Source organism: Calliphora vicina, chromosome 1 (genome assembly GCF_958450345.1).
Source record: "Calliphora vicina chromosome 1, idCalVici1.1, whole genome shotgun sequence".
In the NCBI taxonomy this organism is placed as follows: Eukaryota; Metazoa; Arthropoda; class Insecta; order Diptera; family Calliphoridae; genus Calliphora; species Calliphora vicina.
In genome coordinates, this window is record NC_088780.1 from 39,825,021 (window position 1) to 39,844,976 (window position 19,956).

A 19,956-nucleotide genomic window follows, 5' to 3' on the forward strand; every position below is an offset into this window, starting at 1 on the left:
GTCAGTATTTTTAAACATTAATTTTTTATTTGACGCGTAAATTTGTTAAATCGACAGCACTTCATCTTCGTGCATGCGAAATTTCATTCAAACCAATCTAACCATTTAAAAGTTACAGATGTATTTACATCTTTTTTTCTATATCACTCTGTGTCGCTTACGATAAAGTTCGTTTACGGTAAAATGTAAACATTGACTTACTAACAATTTTCATATTCTGAGAACGCTAAAACATCAGCTCGTCCATAAAATTTTTATTTCTGCAATAAAAAATAAAAATTAGAAAATGTCGCTTACGATAATTTGGCGTTAAGGGCTCGATATATTAAAACTTGCCACATTTTATTTCTATAAGTGTAGCCCAATACAAAAATCATGAAAAATAAGAAACAATCTTACATTACACGATCAACATTTGAAGCTTTATAAAAACACGCGGAGACTATAAAACCACAAAAAGGACCACTAAATGCATCAGACATGGCAACTTTTAAAATCACACTTTGCAAAAGATACAAAACAAGAACACCACACAGTAAAGCCGCTCCAAAAAAATAAAAATAAATATAAAATAAAATCAAGAACAACACACACGCATGTCAGACATATTCAGCACCAGCAGACATGTCTCCTCTTTTTTTGGGTTTCCAATACATTGGACATTCGCTTTTAAGTCTAAATGTCGCTGCTGCCGACGTCGCAGATGTCTGCTGTTCTGAAGTCGTGCTCTCTTGTCATTCTTGGGAAATTAGTCAAAAACAACAAAAAAAATAAGAATGAAAGAATACAAAAAATATAAAAAATAAAGAAAATAAACAAGCTCTAAAAACATGATTTCCTGATTTCATTCATGATTGTTAACGTTTGTTTCTTCTTATATATATTTTTTTTCTGAATTTTATTCCTAAACTCCAGTACCAGTTTTTTTTTATTTATTAATTTTATATTTTTTTAATATTGCTTTTAATCATTCGATTGTTTGAAGTTGATGTTTTCGCCGTACTATTTTTTATAAACTTCCACTTTATACTCATTCCTAGTTGGAAGTGACCATTTTGGGTAGTCTTACTTACTAGACAAAGTTAAGAGTTAAGGAGTTTTGTCTATTTATGGTCTTTTGTTGTTATTTTAGCATTTATGGTAAACATTTTTGAACAACATGCTACCAATAATGATTGTTTGCTAGTTGCTAAGAGCAATAAAGTTTTGAACAAATTAAAGAAAATAAATGTCGCAGAAATAAAGAAAAACAGAGAATATCAATTGGAAAGAATGAAAAATAATTGTAATGGAGTCTATGAGGAGTTTCGCAAGAAAATTTTACTTTTATAATTATTTAAAATATCTTAAAGATTGAGACAGAAATCGTATTAAATAGAAACAAGTCAGAATGCTATATTTACCTATAACTAAATATTTATTAAGCCGTGTGTTCACTACCAAGTTTTCTTGCGGAAGTTTCTTCCAGAAATGACTTCCAGAAGTTTTTGTCGCGTAAACACGTATTAGAAGTCGACTTCCAGAAGTAACAGCTTGCTGAAGTTGCAATTATGTGGAAACACGGGTTTGTTGCTTGCTGAAAGTAACTTGAACGACTTGATGTGAACTGCAAGTGTTTTGAAGACTTGCAGAAGAGTCGGCTAAACGGTTTGTGACGACTTAACAGACAGTTACCCCCATTTTCTCAAACTCTGGTTATTTTTATCGTGACGATAAACTGACAGTTCTCATACAAAAAAAAATGTTAATTGGAGGTTTATCGTTACGAAAAACGATAACAAGATATTGAGAAAATGGGGGTTAGAGCTTTTCACGGGACTTCCCGGGGCGAGAAATCGCGGGAATTCCGCAAAATTTTCAATCCCTAAATCCCGGGAATTTGTGCAAGAATTCCCGGGAATTATTTTCTTTAAATTTATGTGATGTTGAACTTGACTTTCTCTAAAGATACTTAAAGCTCAAAACAAATGCAGAAGATTCATACAACAAAAAAGATTTAATCCAAATAGACCAATAACTAGTTCATTATTCAAATTATTCCAAAAACTCGTGAATGTTCAGGGCTGTCTCAGAATTCTATTTTGATCGAAAGTGGAATTATTTTAGTGTTTAGCTTTTTCACAAAGAGTAAAACGAACATTCTTGGAATAAAACCACCTTCCGTGGAATTAAATTTTGTTTAATATTATTGGGTTTTCTTCAAGTTTTAATCAACATCTTTACTTAATTTTTGATTTAATAAGCAAAACATTCCCAATTCAAAATTAAAAAAATAAAATATTTTTTGCGAACTAACAGAATTAATTGGTATATAACGAAGGTAAAACAAAATCGAATGGAAATTGAAGCCATTCCGAATGGTGACATATTAAATTTTTAATGAATTAGAATTACATTTTAAAACCAAAGACTTTTTACGATTTTTAACGAAGTCTACGTTCTTAAAATTTAATAATTTGTTCTAGGCGGGAATTCCCATTTTTTTTCAAATAAGTGATTTTTATACTATCATTCGTAAAAATGCAAACTCTACTGCAAGCTGTACTCACGTTGTGTGGAAACAAGTCTGCAATTTCTTGCAGCATGTTCGCGGTAATAACTACAAACTACTTCTTTCGGTTTGAGTGGAAACACTTCAGCAAATACTTGCAAAAGTTCTTCCGCAAGTGACTTGCTAGTGGATACACGGCTTTATGGAAAACATAAAGCCGTAACAGGTAACAAATAGAGGTTTTTGTTTATATCTCAGATTACGGGCGTAACTTTGCTGCGAATTAAGAAAATCCTGTTTCAATCAAAAAACGGACCGAGGGCCGTACGGGCCCCTTAACACTATCACAAAAATTGAAATTTATCATAGATTGTTTGTATATGGGTCACATTTATCGTCTTATATTTTCATCTCTTTAAAGATAGAAAACTTCCATTATAACCAGAGTCTTTTTGGAAATATTTGAGTCAGAATCGTTCCAGAACGAAAATCCAATTGTCGTGGAAACTCTATCAATCATCAATTATTATCTTGATTTCAAAATAAAAGTACACAGCGCGGCAATATTGTTATCCAAGGGGTGGATCCAAAACTGTATAAATTTTTAATTATTTTTCTCCAATTTAATTTTTTTGGAATTTAACATTATATAAAAATTGAACCAATAGATCTTCTTAAATTAGAAGCTTACAATTGACTGGGTCAAGTTAAAATGTTACATATTTGGTTATACGTGTTACTTATAAATCAGCAGAACTAAAAAATCAACGATTTTGGATATAATTTCAATATTTTGGATATTATTTAATGAATTCAATATTTCATTAAAGATTTTCCTATGCAGAGAAAACAGATTCATACTAACAACTTAATTTGTTGCTAATCGAATGATTCATAGAGTTTTGCAGTTCTATCAACAGAAAGAATGTTGATAATGAAGAATTTTGGTTGAAGCAACCAAACTTTTGTTACCATTTCAAAAATTTCGTAGCCACAACCATAAAATTTGGTAACTAAGAAATACTAATTCGTTTGGCAACAAATTCGGTTGTTACTACGAATCAGTTTTCTTTGCGTTGCCATAAGTTTATACCGAAATTAGTATTGTAAAATAAATATTACAACACTTTTGCTTCTAGTCTATTTTGCTCTAACTTTTTAAATTTTGTATTTAAATGTCAATTATGTTGAAATCTATATTTCATTCCTGTAAAACGTCACTAAAACCTTACAAAATATATATTCTGCTTGATATTTGAACAATCACTACACAAATTATTTTCAATATTTCCTCAGATTTAAATTGTATTCAGCCAGCAACTTATTAAACTTTTCTTAGCAAATTTATTAGTTAAATATTCAAAAAATCTAAAAGTAAAATAAAACATTAACATATTTATCCAATTATGTATGATATTCTTTTCCAGTTTATTACTCAACTATTCTAGAAATCTAAAAATGAAATGCTACTTTAACCATATTATCCAATTATATATGATACACTTTACTAAAATCAAATTGTTCAATACTTTTGCTAAAACCATACTATACAAAAGTTATTGCAAACAATTTTTGTTTTTTTCTAAAAATCATTTAACTAAGATCAATGTATTTACTCTTTAGATTAAAATGTCAAAATATTATTCCTGTAACTTCCTCTACTCTGTATGCTACGATAACTTTATTATTTGACTTGATGTCATTGCAAATATGTGACATTTGAGCTTAAAATTTTCACCCTGAAAAGTTCATAGTTTAAATGTAACATGTAGCAGACGACAACACCTTTATCATGTAAAGCTCGTACATCATATACAGGGCTGCGGTTTTCATGTAATTTAATGCTTTGAAATTAATAAAAGAAAATAAATTTTGATTAAAGTCATTTTTGAATCAATGGATTTGTTATGGTTATTTTGTTTTAAAGTGAAAGAAAAATAACAATTTAAAATGTGTTACTTTATAAATACATATTTTTAGTGCATATCTACCATTTAATCGTGCCTATTTCCTTTTAAATGATTATTTTTAATATATAATTTTATTGTGTACTGCTTATATCCTGAGAATATTTTCGGAAATCGCAGCCCAGACCACATATGTATAAACATTTGTATGTTCATATAGTCATAGATACACTCATACCCAGTTATAAATATGTATGAGAAAATATATATGGAAAGATGTATTAGTTAGCATTTGCAATATCAATGTTTGGTAATGCACAAATATGTATTAGACTAGCACCTAATATATCAAGCGATTTTACTATTCGTACATTTCTTTAATAATCCTTAAAATACTTATCTTATATGTACACATATGGAAAATAAAGTGTTCTCAGGAATAGCTTTTTTTGGGAATCTTTACGATTAATTAAATACAACAATTCGTCCGATGTTCTGTAATAGCGTTTTTATACAATTCACCATTAGTGGCAAGAGTATATATAAGTTTGTCATTCCGTTTTTAATTTCTATATTTTTCATTTGCGACCCCACAAATTATATATATTCTGGATCGTTATAGATAGCAAAATCGATATAGCCATGTCCGTCTGTCCGTCTGTATGTTGAAATCAACTTTCCTTAGCACCCTAATAACTTACATACATGATTCATGCATTAACATATCGAGAATTCTTCCGGTTACTATTTAAAATCGACAAAATCGGCCCAAAAATGCCTGAGATATAAAGAAAAAACCGGGACAACCTCGATTTTTGGCCTATTCTATATCTGTATTTATTAATATAGACAATATGGATATCTAATGGTAGACATTTCAAAGTTCATTTCAACGATGTATATAAGGCTATAGTAAGTTGGACCTACAATGGGCCAAAATCGGGAAAAATATTTCTTAACCCGAATTTTTTTTGTCATAAATTCTTTTTCCAAAAAAAAAAATTTAAAAATTAAAAAAAAAAAATTTGGAAAAATCTTTTTTAAAAAAAATAAAAAAAAAATTTAAAAACAATTTTGAAAAAAATTAAAATTTGAATTTTGTTTACCTAAAAATATTTAAACATATCTATTTTTATGTATAATTTGTTGAAGGGTATATAAGATTCGGCACAGCCGAATATAGCTCTCTTACTTGTTTTAATATAAAATAAGCACTATTTTAATAATAGTTCCATCTAAATATCAAATTTTAGTTCTAATTCAAACTTAACCGTTCTAAGTGTTAAAGAAATATTGTCTTTTAAATTTGATCCTGTAACATCAGTTGATGTCGAAAGAACATTTGCTATGTTTAAAAATGTTTTCAGATCCAATAGACAACGATTTTTATTTGAAAATTTAAGTAAATTTTTTTGGTTAAAAATTATGTAAAAGTTTGTTTTTTTAAGAGCATATTTTTTAAATTTTAAGAGCATATTTTAAAGTTTTTACTGCATATTTAAAGCGCCTAAAACGCTTTTTTTAGAGCATATTTCCGGTTTCCCTGGTCATTACTTATTCTTTACTTTGTGCATTTCAACTAAAATTTTACACATAATATTTGTCATTGTTGACAAAACCTTAGGTATGCTTTTTTAGCGTTAACACTAGACGGCAGCAAACGCAACGCTCGACGTTTTTATTTAGGTAGGGCTGTTACCAATGAGATGTTCTCATTCCTTATGTACCATGAAGATCTAGTAATGGACCGAAGGATTGTAGATTTGGATTATTATATTTAGATCTGTATTAGATCAAAATAATTTATTAGATTCCGTGTGTCCACAGGTAAAGTGTTGGAACGAGTACACACCACTGTAGAACAACAGTCAGAGTCCCGAAATTGCAACAAAAAGAGAACAAATATTTGAGCTATAATATTTTCAGGACTCATTTTAAATTACATACGTTATATTTTGTCATAATACTTTAAAAACTATTTGAAAATCTAGCCTTTAGTTATTTCATAATGTTAACAAAATAAGAACTGCCTTGAAAAAATATTTGTAATTTTTTCGATATTTTTTCCATTTGCATCAGAAACAGTTTGATAGCGAACTACCCTTTTTTGGAAGGAAATAAACCTATTTTGGATAAGAAATAAAAAATGGAGCATAAAAAATTGTCCAAAACAAGTTATATAGCTCTCATTCAACTATTACACAGGTCAACAGCAAAAAAATGTATTCACTAACCACTATATAGATTTGATGCATCATGGTTACCGAAGTACAAAAAAGGTAAAATTTTTGAATTCTTTGGATAGATTTATTAAAATTTTTTTTTTCAAAAATTGTGATTTTTTTTTTTTAATTTTCTCCACATAATTTATGATAACTCAAAAAGGATTAGTCCAATATTATTGAAGTAAACTTAGAAAAGTTCAAATTTACATATCCTTTATTGCGTTTTAATCGGCTCAGTAGTTTCAGAGTTATATTAACAAATTGACTCAAAAAATATATTTTTTATGTGAAAAAAGTAAATTTTTATTTTTTAAAAAACTTATGAAAAATCTAAAACGGCAGAAATTGTTCAGGTTTATTACTTTTTAGCAAAGCCTCATATAATAGCAACAAAATGAGGTATCGGAGAAAAAAATCGATTAATTCCTATCGAATTTATTCACAATTAAGTGAATTCGCCCATTTTCACAAAATTTAACTTTTTTGTTTGATATACATACAATTGAGTAGTTAATGTTCTCCTTTCGATTGATTGAATTTTGAAAACATTTTCCCCATGCTATGTACAAATTTTCACATATATATAGCGTTTAATTCGGATCAGTATTTTCGGAGTTGTAATAACAAATTGAAGCAAAAAATATATTTTTAACGAGAAATTTTGTTTTAAAAAAATTACAAAAAATCGAAAACGGCAGAAATTGTTCAGATTAATTGCTTTATCGCAAACCCGCATGTAATAGGAACAAAATGAGATATCGATCATAAAAATCGATGGATTCTTTTCGAATTTATTCGCAATTAAGTGAATTCGCTTATATTGTATAAGCTTATATAACACGCTTTTATGCACTTGCAATTTTGTGTAAATAAGCGTATTATACTATAAACTAGTACCTTATAACTCGTGGATTAGTAAATCACAAATCCCATCATACATAATGGGGTTTCTATTCATTGTAATATTTGCAAGGTAGGAAACAATTGCCTAGTGTTCCAAAAAATTCTTCGAACTCTTTCTTAGTCATCGGAAAGCATGGAGGGAAATATATTGAAAACACTCTTAAATCACCAACCAAACAATGTAATCGAATGCAAGTAGCTTGCTTATCCATATATTCCCCACGCTGAATATCTGGATTTGTGAGGTTATGTATGTTGACTAGCATGTAGTCCTTCCCGATAAACAAAACAAATCCCGATAAAATTTTAATTCGATCTTTATAAGGTTATGTAGAAATGTCATTTGACACCTAACTCAGAGTTAGCCAAAACACACAATATAAATTATTACCCTCATACATGCATCTCTCCCTAATAAACTTGAACATTTTGGAAAATTTTCAATTTAAAATTACATTATTAATGGTCAGGTCTCACATTTACATTATACTACGTATTTGTAAAAGAAAAATGCCAGTAGTAAATAATCGCCTTGATTATTATTTATTGATACAGGTAACTTTTAACCAAAAATTTGTTAAATTATGTTTTATTTTTTTTTATATTAACAGTATATTTGGTTTGTAAACCAACATTTATTTAAAATGATTTTATAAACAGCTGCAAGATGACCTTTTTGCTGGCAATATTGTTAAAATGTTGCAAATAAGAAGCCAGCGAAAATAAATGTAAAAAACTGCTACTACACATAAACAATTTGTTTAACATGTGTTTATTTATAAATTATGCAAATATGAATGTTTATTAATGTGGAAATAGTATGTTCAATAACAGTGCAAGTTGGCAGATACTGCCAACAGATCTGTGCAAGCTAAAAATTTAAATGTTCTATGACACAAACAGGTAGTAAACTTTGTTTCGAAATTTTCAATTTAATGAAAAATTTGCAAGTGCAATAGTAATAATAATTTGAAATTGATCAATGGTTTACAAAAATAAAAATTTGAAAACAAAATTTGTTACGTAAAAACCTTTTGAAGTTGAATTATGAAACATTGTACGGGTCAAAATAACTGTTCAAGTTTTTAAAAATATATTAGATATCTACATATTTTAATGTTAGCAAAGAAAATGTTTTCCAGGAATCTAATTAATCATTTGAAAATATTTACTGTTGTCTTTTGCTTCTAAAGCTATTGTCAAAATCATCAGGAAATTTCCTTTCGTTTTTAAAAGTTGATTAGTTGTGTTTAATCAAATATTCAATGATATAAGTGTGACTACTAAAATATTGTATTTTCCCCTGCTTTAAAATTAATGTTTATTTAATCACTCGAATTCTTATTATCACATTTTCAAATAACTATATTCAATTAAATGAATGTCATATTGTTTACATGTCTGATTAATTTAAAATGGCTTTAGTGTAAGATAATGATTCTTGCAAAAGTTTTATTTAATATACTTGCAATAAAATTGCTAATACATATTTGCATTTTAATTTCCAAGTATATTTTATCATTTACATGTCTTTAAAATGTTTTGAAGTGTAATCGATTATGCCAAATGACTACACACACTCAAATTAAATTTTTTATTCAAATTAAATTTGTGTTTTTGCAGAAAAACAGGAAACATTTTCCGCATAACAAGTAAAATTATTATAAATCAAGAGTACAAGGTCAATAGCAATTTCAATATACATACATACATAAATACATAATTCATTACCGGAAAATGTTAATGATGCGAGTCCTTTCATACCCTACATTACATTGTGGTAAACTACAAAATACGGAATTTTCATTTTGTCAATATGTAGAATACACTGCAATCAAATTTATAACACTTAGAGAGATTTTGAAAAATTCAAAATGGCTGATCCAATAGGGGTAGTTTTTATACCCTACACCACCATAGTGGGGAGGGTATTATGCGTTTGTGCAGATGTTTGTAACGGCCAAAAATATTAGTCTAACACCCACCTTAAAGTATACCGATCGACTTAGAATCACTTTCTGAGTCGATTAAGCGATGTCCGTCCGTCTGGTCGGCTGGCTGGCTGTCCATGTAAACCTTGTGCGCAGAGTACAGGTCGCAATTTTGAAGATATTTCGATGAAATTTGATACATATTATTTTTTCGGCTCAAGGACCAAGCCTTTTGAAACTGGCTGAAATCGGTCCATTATTTCACCTAGCCCCCATACAAATGTACTCCCGAAATTGGACTTTATCGGTCATGAATGTTTAATTTATATATGTATCTCCACAAATTCCGCTCCAAATAAGTTTTATATACACAAAATTCATGTCACCAAATTTTGTTACGATCGGTCCATAATTAGTCATAGCTCCCATATAGACCCGCTTCCGAAAATCACTTTAACGTGCATAAATCGCTTAAAAATGTTGGTAAACACACAAAATTCAACATAGTTAACTTTAATATAGACATAAATCACACGACCTAATTTCATGGTGATCGGTCCATAATTGGTCACAGCCCCCATATAAGGCCCACTTCCGAAAATCACTCAAAAGAAAATTTTTTTTTGGTCTTTTACTTTGGTCTTTGGTTTTTTACTTTCTTACTTGTTATTTTTCAATTTGTCTTATATACGTCGTTACGAAGGTCTTTAAAATATCTATCATTAGATATCCATATTGTCTATATTAATGACTTAGTAATCCAGATATAGGTCAAAAATCGAGGTTGTCCTGGTTTTTTCCTCATATCTCAGCCATTTGTTGACCGATTTTGCTGATTTTAAACAGGAAACTTCTCGAAAGCATGTCTGACATAATTATTGAAGATTTGGATCCCGAAGATATCTGGGGTCTTCAGAAAATTGATTTCAACAGACAGGCAGACGGACATGGCTTAATCGACTCCGCTATCTATAAGGATCCAGAATATTTATACTCTATAGAGTCGGAAAATTATATTGTGGAAATTACAAACGGAATGACACCTTCTCACGAAGGTGAAGGGTATAAAAAGGGGCCCATTTAGGAAAAAAGTTAGTTTTTGGTAAAAAGAAGTCAAAAATTGTATATCTTGAGTTACAAAACATTTATTTTGATAGATATCCAAAAGCATCCCACTAAGCGACTAAAATCCTTTTAAAGGAATGGACCTAAGCTTTCTTTTGAGCGAAAGAAAAGGGCCCATTTTAGAAAAAGGTCAAAAATGTTATGTCTTGAGTTACAAAACATTTATTTTGATAGATATCCCACACGTATCCCACAAAGCGACCAAAAAGGTTTTCAAGGAAAAGACCTAAGCTTTGTAAACAAAAAAAAAATTAAAAAAGGGTAAATTTTGAAAAAAAAAAAGTCAAAATATTAAAAATGTTTTATCTTTTTTTTCGAAATATTGAAGAAAGAGCTATCTAAACTATTTGGGACACATTTTGCTAAGAACAATAGGTAATAAGTTACATGGATAAGAAAAAACACCTGTTTGGCCAAATTATCAAATTTTGATCCACTCTTACTCAGGGAGTTCTTGACCGATCTTGTTGAAAAATTGTGTCTGAATTACTATTCAATAGGTCTAATTCAAATGGTGCAAATTTTGTCGGAAGACATCGATTTTAAAAGTTGGTTCACTTGATATCCCCCTTCCAATAACGGAATATGGGTCTATATAGGGATGTTTTGAAATCACTAATTACGAATCTGAAATAACTGTTTAAAAGTTAATTATAGATGATTCAATATGGAGACCGAAATTGTATGCCCTTTACCATGTGTGGCAAGGGTATAGATAGGATATCCTAATATATAGTCTTGTACTATTAATCGTACAATTTTTTACGAATAATTATTCGAATAATTCAAAAATTACCATTTTCGAATAACGAATAATTCGAACAATTTTATGAAGAATAATCGAATAGAAGGACTAAAAATATAACTTTGTCATTCCGCAATTTCTACATTTTTCATTTGCGACACCATAAAATATATATAGTCAAGATCATTATAGATAGCGGGATAGATATAGTCTTGTACGTATGTTAGCTACCAAATAACTTTCATAGATGATTGATACATCAAGCAAAAACAGCGAATACCTCGATTTTGTCAGACAAATTTTTTGTCCAAAAAAATTTTTTTTTCGCCAAAACATTTTTTCACCCAAATTTTATTTATAACAAAAGTTGTTCTACCAAAATTTTATTTTTCACTAAAAAATGTTTCTAATAGTTGGTGAGGGGTATATTAGATTCGGCACAGCCGATTATAGCACTCTTACTTGTTTATTTTCACTTCATAAGTATATCTGTGTTTGTTTTGCCGTTTGCAATTTCCACAATATTAATTTTCGACAATACAAAGTATCTATCAACTTCTTTTATTAAAAAATATATCTCTGCAGACTATAATTATTATTATTACAATATCCAGATGTCACAATATCCGCCTTTCTTCTCTCACACGATATTGTTTGAAAATTTAAATTTTTTTTCAATATTTTAAAATATGAAATCAGTCAAGTGCTCACCAATATTGTTAATAGTGATTTGGCTCTTTTTATTTTTTATCCTTCAAAATATATTTAAGTTTCAATTTTCTCTTTTTTGCCTTTTTTTCAAATATGTATATTGTTGCAATATCTCAAATAAAAAATAATCAAAGTCAAAATTTTGAAAAAATGGAGCTTAATTGTTTTTCATTTATCTCAAAGATTTTAACACTTATATTTAAAATACAGAGTGAAAAATATAAAATTCAAATAAGGATTTACCTACCATAGAGTGTCACTCGGTTTCTCAAAATATGGACCACAATATTCACACTTTCTCTCATATAATGAGTTTTAATAACAAACTAAATATAAAAAACGACTATTGACACATTTGGAAAATATTTTTTTTTTTTTTTGTAAAACATTTTTCCAACCATGAACCTTGGAATAATTTGATGTCGTTTTAGCATACTGCTGCTACACACATAGTAAAATACCAAAAAAAAAACACAAAAAAAATTAAATTCAAATTCATGTAAAGTACCATCACTAAAATAGAAAATAAAAAAAAATAAAAATAATGGAGCAAAAGAACCAAAAGCATGCATGTTCAAAGGATATAAAACGGAAATCCGTTGAATTCTGTAGACACTGATACACACAGACATTCTATGGGTTTTAGCACAATGTCTTGCTAAATATTGCCAAAGTAAAATTTTTATAGAAAAATACGACACATTGAACCAAATTCCTTGTTAAAAAAAAAATATGCCAGATAAAATCAAAATGAAAGTTGTGGTAAAAAAAAGTGTGATAAGTATGTAAAAAGGCATCACAACAATAAAAACACAGAGTTTTGAAAAATTTAACTAGACAACAAAATTCGAAAGGATAATACACATAGTTTTTTTACAACTAAATCAGTTTAATGAAAAAATAGGTCAAAGAGCTTGTTTTTAAATAGTATCTCATAGTATTTGATACTTTGTAATAAAAAAAATATCATTCGATTTGTTCTTTATTTGCTACTGCTACAAGTTTTGACATTGGCATTATTTCCAAATTTTTTTCTCACATATTCATTTTGTGATGTTGCAATATAATTTTGTAAATGATTTTCGATAAAAATCATTCAATTGATATAATTTAAAGGGGATACTTACAGTCACAATAAATGTCAATGTTAAATTGGGTTCTTTGTTGATAAATTGATGCTAAAATGTGAAATAGAAACATTCGAAATACAATAAAACTAACAATTTGAGCATTCTTTACTTACGCTAAGCAGAAAAGTTATATTGAATTGAAAAGATATGCAAAGAATTTTATAACAAAGTTGGGTCAATCCATATTAAAACACTCAGAAAATTATAATTTTCAACTTCTTCTATAGAACATACAGTAATACACAAAATGTTTTATAGAAATAACTGTTATACACAAAATTTTCTATGCAAATAGTGTTATACACAAAATTTTATATAGAAAATACTGTTATATTCAAATTTGTATATACAAAGTACTGTTATACTCAACATTTTCTATAGAAAATACTGGTATTCACAAAATTTTATATAGAAAATACTGTTATACAGAAATTTTTCTATGTAAAATACTGTTATAATCAATATTTTCTATAGAAAATACTGTTATACACAAATTTTTATATATAAAGTACTGTTATACTCAACATTTTCAATATTTTCAAAATTTTTTTATAGAAATAACTGTTATACACAAAATTTTCTATAGAAAATACTGTTATAAACAAATGTTTATATATAAAATACTGTTATACTCAACATTTTCTATAGAAAATACTGTTATACTTAAATTTTCAATAGAAAATACTGTGAAACACAAAATTGTCTATACAAAATACTATTATACACAAAATTTTCTATACAAAATACTGTTATACTCAACAGTTTCTCTAAAAATACTATTATACTCTATAGAAAATACAGTTAAACACAACATTTTCTATAGAAAATACTGTTATATACAAATTGTTCTATATTAAATACTGTTATACACAACTTTTTCTATAGAAAATAAAGTAATACAAAATTTTTTTTATAGAAATAACTGTTTACTTAAAATTTTCAATAGAAAATACTGTTAAACACAAAATTGTCTATACAAAATACTGTTATACACAAAATTTTCTATACAAAATACTGTTATACTCAACATTTTCTCTAAAAATACTATTATACTCTATAGAAAATACTGTTAAACACAACATTTTCTATAGAAAATACTGTTATATACAAATTGTTCTATATTAAATACTGGTATACACAACTTTTTCTATAGAAAATAAAGTAATACAAAATTTTTTATAGAAATAACTGTTATACACAAAATTTTCTATAGAAAAAACTGTTATACACAAAATTTTCTATACAAAATGCTGTTATACACAAATTTTTATATATAAAATACTGTTATACTCAACATTTTCTATAGAAAATACTGTTATACTTAAAATTTTCAATAGAAAATACTGTTAAACACAAAATTGTCTATACAAAATACTGTTATACACAAAATTGTCTATAGAAAATACTGTTATACATAAATTTGTCTATATAAAATAATGTTATATATGGAAATAATTGTTATACACAAAATTTTCTATAGAAAATGCTGTTATACACAAAATTTTCTATAGAAAATAGTGTTTTACACAAATTTTAATATATAAAATACTGTTATACTCAACATTTTCTATAGAAAATACTGTTATACATAAAATTTTCTATAGAAAATACTGTCAAACACAAAATTTTCTATACAGAATACTGTTATACTGAAATTTTCTATACAAAATACTGTTATACTGAAATGTGTCTATGATAATACTGTTATACACAAAATTTTTATTTGAAATACAATAAAGTAAAAATTTCAACATTTTTACTTACGCTAAGCAAAAGAGTTATACAGATTTAAAGCTATGTAAAGAATTATATAACAAAGTTGTGCCAATCCATTTTAAAACACTCATAAAATTATAATTTCGTATAGAAAACAGAATTTAAAGAAAGTATCTAAAGAAATTAAACAAAAGTTATCTATAGAAAATACTTTTACATTGTTATGCCCAATATTTTTGTAGAAAATATTCTTATAAACACTATATTTTCTATAAAAAAACAGTTATATAGTTTTATATAAATAACTGTTATACACAAAATTTTCAATAGAAACAACAGTTATACATAACATTTTTTATAGAAAATACCGTTATACACAAATTTGACTTAGTTCCGTTTTCAGAATAGATAGGTTTCAGTAAAACACCTTAAAAATGTCTTTGTGCATTTCCACAGTTTATCAAACGCCATTGTTATTTATTCTCTTCAATTCACTATAGTTCAAAGTATCACTTTTTCCGTGCGAAATTAATAACTATTAAAGTATTCTACTGTTTGATACCAAAATTGGACCATAGGTAGAAATACTTATATTTTTAACAAATTTAAGAAAAAATTAACCCTTTGTCGACCATTAACCCATCAGGAGGAAAATAAAGTAAATTCATTGCTTTTGATTAGAAAAAAATTATTTCATATTAGTTTTCAGTCAAATTAGTTGCATCAGTAATTCATTTTGTAAACACATTTGATTCAATATATATTAATTGAAGTATCAGATAAAACTTCGCACAGTGGTATAGAAAAAAAAGAGGGAAATAAATCTGTAATTTCTAAATCCTTAGACCTTAGTTAGATTTGAATAAAATTTGACATGCGCAAAGAAGAAGTGGTGACGAGTTTAAATTTTGACCGCATGAGCCCACCACGGTGCGGCCTGGGGTCCCCATATTAGGACACCTCGGGTATGTTCAATTTTTAAAACGATCCTATTTCTTCGTCTGTGTCTTATATCATCTGCTTCGAATGTATTAATACATTGTGTACTGTGGATGTCATTGGTAACCATAGATACAAATCTGAAAGCATATATCACCATTAAGCCATATAGTGTTTTCATTTCGAAAATTATCTTCCTTTCTTCTTCATTTTTGACATTTTACTTTTAAGTAATTGTAGACAAAATGGCGGACTTTTTCATCCAATAATTTCTTACAGCCCTTAGGAATAACAGGAGCACTAATTTTCTTCACAATATATTTAATAATAGCATCATACTTTTTGTCTTTTGGGCGTTCTTTTAGCCAAATTTCAAAAAGTTCATTTTTTTTTATTGCACAGTAACCTAGAAAAAATTAAATTACTCAGAAAGCGCAAAAATGCGCAGTATGAAATAAAGTGAAATGAATTCACAATATTACAATATATTTATTTCTTTTTATTTCAAGTTTAACAAACGTTAACATTTTTTTAACAGCTTCTATAAATTTAAAGTTTTGTATTCAAAAGAAATTACTTTAAGGTTATGTTTAAAAATTGTAATTTTTAATATAAAGGGAAATATTTTCCAAATATTTAGGAAAGAAAAATTAAGTACTTAGGCGTCTCGTTGTTTTCCATTTTAAACATTATTTAAATTATTCACACACTTTCCACAATTACCGTTTAAAAGTTACAATAAAATATTGATACTATTCACAATTTTTTGAAAATGTATCGAAACTTTGACTTTGAAGGCGTGCTGATAAGCCGTATTTTGTATTTTGCAAAAACCAATTGCGAATTTGATTGCATTGGAGTTTTAGTAACATATTGACAACAAAAAATAATGAATAATAACAACTTCGAAGCACGGAAAAAGTGATAATTTGAACTATAGTGCAATTTAATAAAATTTTACTTGAATTTAACTTATAAATTCCATTACTTTTTTACAGATATATGGAAAATACATCAAGTTCTCTTGAATTCCCAACAAAATGACGTAATACTCCGAAAAACTACCAGAAAAAGCGAACAAGTTTCCGCTCCAGAAACAATTGAGATAAAAAATAAACAAATTTCAACTGAAATTTCTACAAAAAAAAACTGTGATAAATTTATATAGACAAAAAAAACGAACAAAATGCAGCCACAAAATTTAAACAAATTAGCAATAATTGCCAGCATTATTTCAATGTTTGTGCTAAATCTATTGCTTAAGACAGCAGCTGCCAAAGAAAATATACCCACGTATGTTAACGATGAAGCAGAACTACAAGGGAGAGAGAAAAGAGATAGTTATAGACCTATAGAACAACAGCCCCATTACAATCAACACAGAACGCAACACCATAATCAACAACATCATCAGGCACAACATTCTCAAAGTGGCAACAGCCATAATCATCACAGACAGCAGAGACAACGTAATGCTGGTGGTTCCAGTACATCTCAATCGTACAAGAGATATTCAAGAGATTCTAAGGATTCAAATGCAAACAATTTTAGCAGTCGTAAACCTAATATTATTCTCATACTGACCGATGATCAAGATGTCGAATTGGGCTCTTTGAATTTTATGCCCCGCACCTTGCGTATTTTAAGGGATGGTGGAGCCGAATTCAAACATGCCTACACCACAACACCCATGTGTTGTCCAGCACGTTCTTCCATATTGACCGGCATGTATGTGCACAATCACATGGTATTTACCAATAATGATAACTGTTCGAGTCCTCAGTGGCAGGCCACACATGAGACCCGATCCTTTGCTACGTATCTGTCGAATGCCGGCTATAGAACTGGTTATTTTGGCAAATATTTGAATAAGTATAATGGTTCCTATATACCACCGGGTTGGCGGGAATGGGGAGGTCTGATCATGAATTCCAAATACTATAATTATAGCGTGAATATGAATGGACAAAAGATCAAACATGGATTTGATTATGCCAAGGTAAGTGGACTGTTAAATGGGTATTTTATTGGCAAGTTTTTCAAGTGAATTTTTTTTATTTGTTTTAGGATTATTATCCTGATTTAATAGCCAATGATTCGATAGCATTTTTAAGATCATCAAAACAACAAAACCAAAGAAAACCTGTGATGTTAACAATGAGCTTTCCGGCACCACATGGACCCGAAGATTCAGCACCCCAATATAGTCATCTATTTTTTAATGTAACAACGCACCAGTAAGTTCATGTTTTTTATAATCTACAGATCTTAAATTTAGGTTTCTTTTGAACATGATAATTTTGAAAATTGTATCTTTCAAAACTCTATATCTGTTATATATAGAGGGTTAGTTGTATTTTTAGTATCCGTCAATAAATCCGTGCTTCGAGGACCTCCAGTCTCCATACCTCCACTGATATTATTGTTCGCTTTTCTATTGAACTGTGAGACACACATTGTGTTAGATTAAACTGATAGTCAACTATATAGAGAAAAACGCGTGGGTCATCAATGAGTCTCGTTGTGATTTATGTGTAGAAAAAAGTCAGGTAGAGGAAGAAAAAAGGAAAAATTCCTTTCATCCGACCATCCCGTTGAACGTTTTAATGTATTCAAGGTCACGCAAGAAGAAGTTATCCACCATTGACAATCTCTGGGCAGGAGGAGGTGCTTTACCGTCTTCTCTTCTCCTTTTACATGACAACTCCTACATACGTAAGTCTCAATCTCTCAATACTCAATCTCTTAACGTGCACACAGAACAAGCAGTGTCGATCATAGTTCCAGTTCGAACATAGAAGTCCCATATTTCCATAGCTTGCATGATGGGAGTGGTAGACTAGTCAATCGGTTAACCTCATCTTCAATGATCGGAACTAACCTTTCGGTCAGTAAATCCGCAATATAAATAGTTTCCAGGAATATTTCGTTGTCATGGTACGCAGAAAAGACAAACTGTAGAATATTTCGCCATCTCGTTCAGAGGACAAGATTGGATGTCGGATTTTTACCAGCCTCGTATTTTTTTAGATTGAGATCCGTACATTCTGAATGATTTAGAATTTTCAGCCGATCTTCTGGAGTACAGACGCTGTTGGCAGCCGCCCAATAGTGAAGACAGCGTTTACTCAGATCAATAATTTAATCTTGGAAAAGGATAACATTTCATAATTTAGTTTTACTTGTGGCTGGAGGTTTAAAACAAAAATATGTATATTAAAATTTAAAATAATTTCAAAAGATAATGTGTGGACCACGCAATTTAGAAACTAATAGGACCCCATACTAAATTTTCCAGAAAATAATAAAAGCTATCTGGATATTGCTTGATATCGCGACTGATTTTTAACCTGATTTTCTTTAATATTTTAGTACTCCATCATATGATCTGGCTCCAAATCCCGATAAACAGTGGATTCTACGTGTTACACAACCCATGGAACCGGTACACAAACGTTTTACCAACATTTTAATGACCAAACGTTTACAGACATTACAATCTGTGGACACGGCTGTGGAAAGAGTTTATAATGAACTGAAAACTTTAGGGGAATTAGACAATACCTATATAATATACACCTCCGATCATGGATATCATTTGGGACAATTTGGTTTGATAAAGGGTAAAAGTTTTCCATTTGAATTTGATGTAAGAGTGCCGTTCTTGGTAAGGGGTCCCGGCATACAGCCCTCAAAAGTGTAAGTGAAATAAAAAAAAATAAGATTTTAAACATTTCAATAAATTTGAAATAATTTAGGGTGGACGAAATCGTTTTAAATGTGGACCTGGCTCCCACATTCCTAGATATGGGTGGTGTACCCACACCTGCACACATGGATGGTCGTAGTATTTTACCTTTGCTGCTAAATAAGCCCAGAAGTGTAAAGGAACAATGGCCAGATACATTTTTGATAGAAAGTTCAGGCCGCCGAGAAACACCGGAACAGATAGCGGAAGCTCGAGCACGTTTGCAAATCGAAAGATCGAACATGAAATTGGCCAATAGCACCTTAATAGAAGATCTTATGGGTAATATTTCCAGCACTCCCAATACTCACATTGATGTCATCGATTTGGAATCGAGGGAAGAGGAACAATTTGCAGAGAATGACAGAGGTATAAAGATTTGTAA

At 29.0% G+C, this 19,956-nt stretch overlaps 1 protein-coding gene across 4 annotated transcripts in view; it reads left to right on the forward strand.

The window, feature by feature from the left end:
* Nucleotides 1-19,956, forward strand: part of Sulf1 (Extracellular sulfatase Sulf1) — a 246,244-nt gene that overhangs the window by 219,127 nt on the left and 7,161 nt on the right. For all 4 annotated transcript variants that reach the window (XM_065509627.1, XM_065509611.1, XM_065509634.1 and 1 more), the window contains 4 exons: nucleotides 16,822-17,822; nucleotides 17,891-18,060; nucleotides 19,196-19,522; nucleotides 19,582-19,940. In XM_065509627.1, the coding sequence (XP_065365699.1) occupies nucleotides 17,010-17,822; nucleotides 17,891-18,060; nucleotides 19,196-19,522; nucleotides 19,582-19,940 (1,669 nt within the window). In that variant the 5' untranslated portion in view covers nucleotides 16,822-17,009. The remainder of the gene's footprint in view (nucleotides 1-16,821; nucleotides 17,823-17,890; nucleotides 18,061-19,195; nucleotides 19,523-19,581; nucleotides 19,941-19,956) is intronic.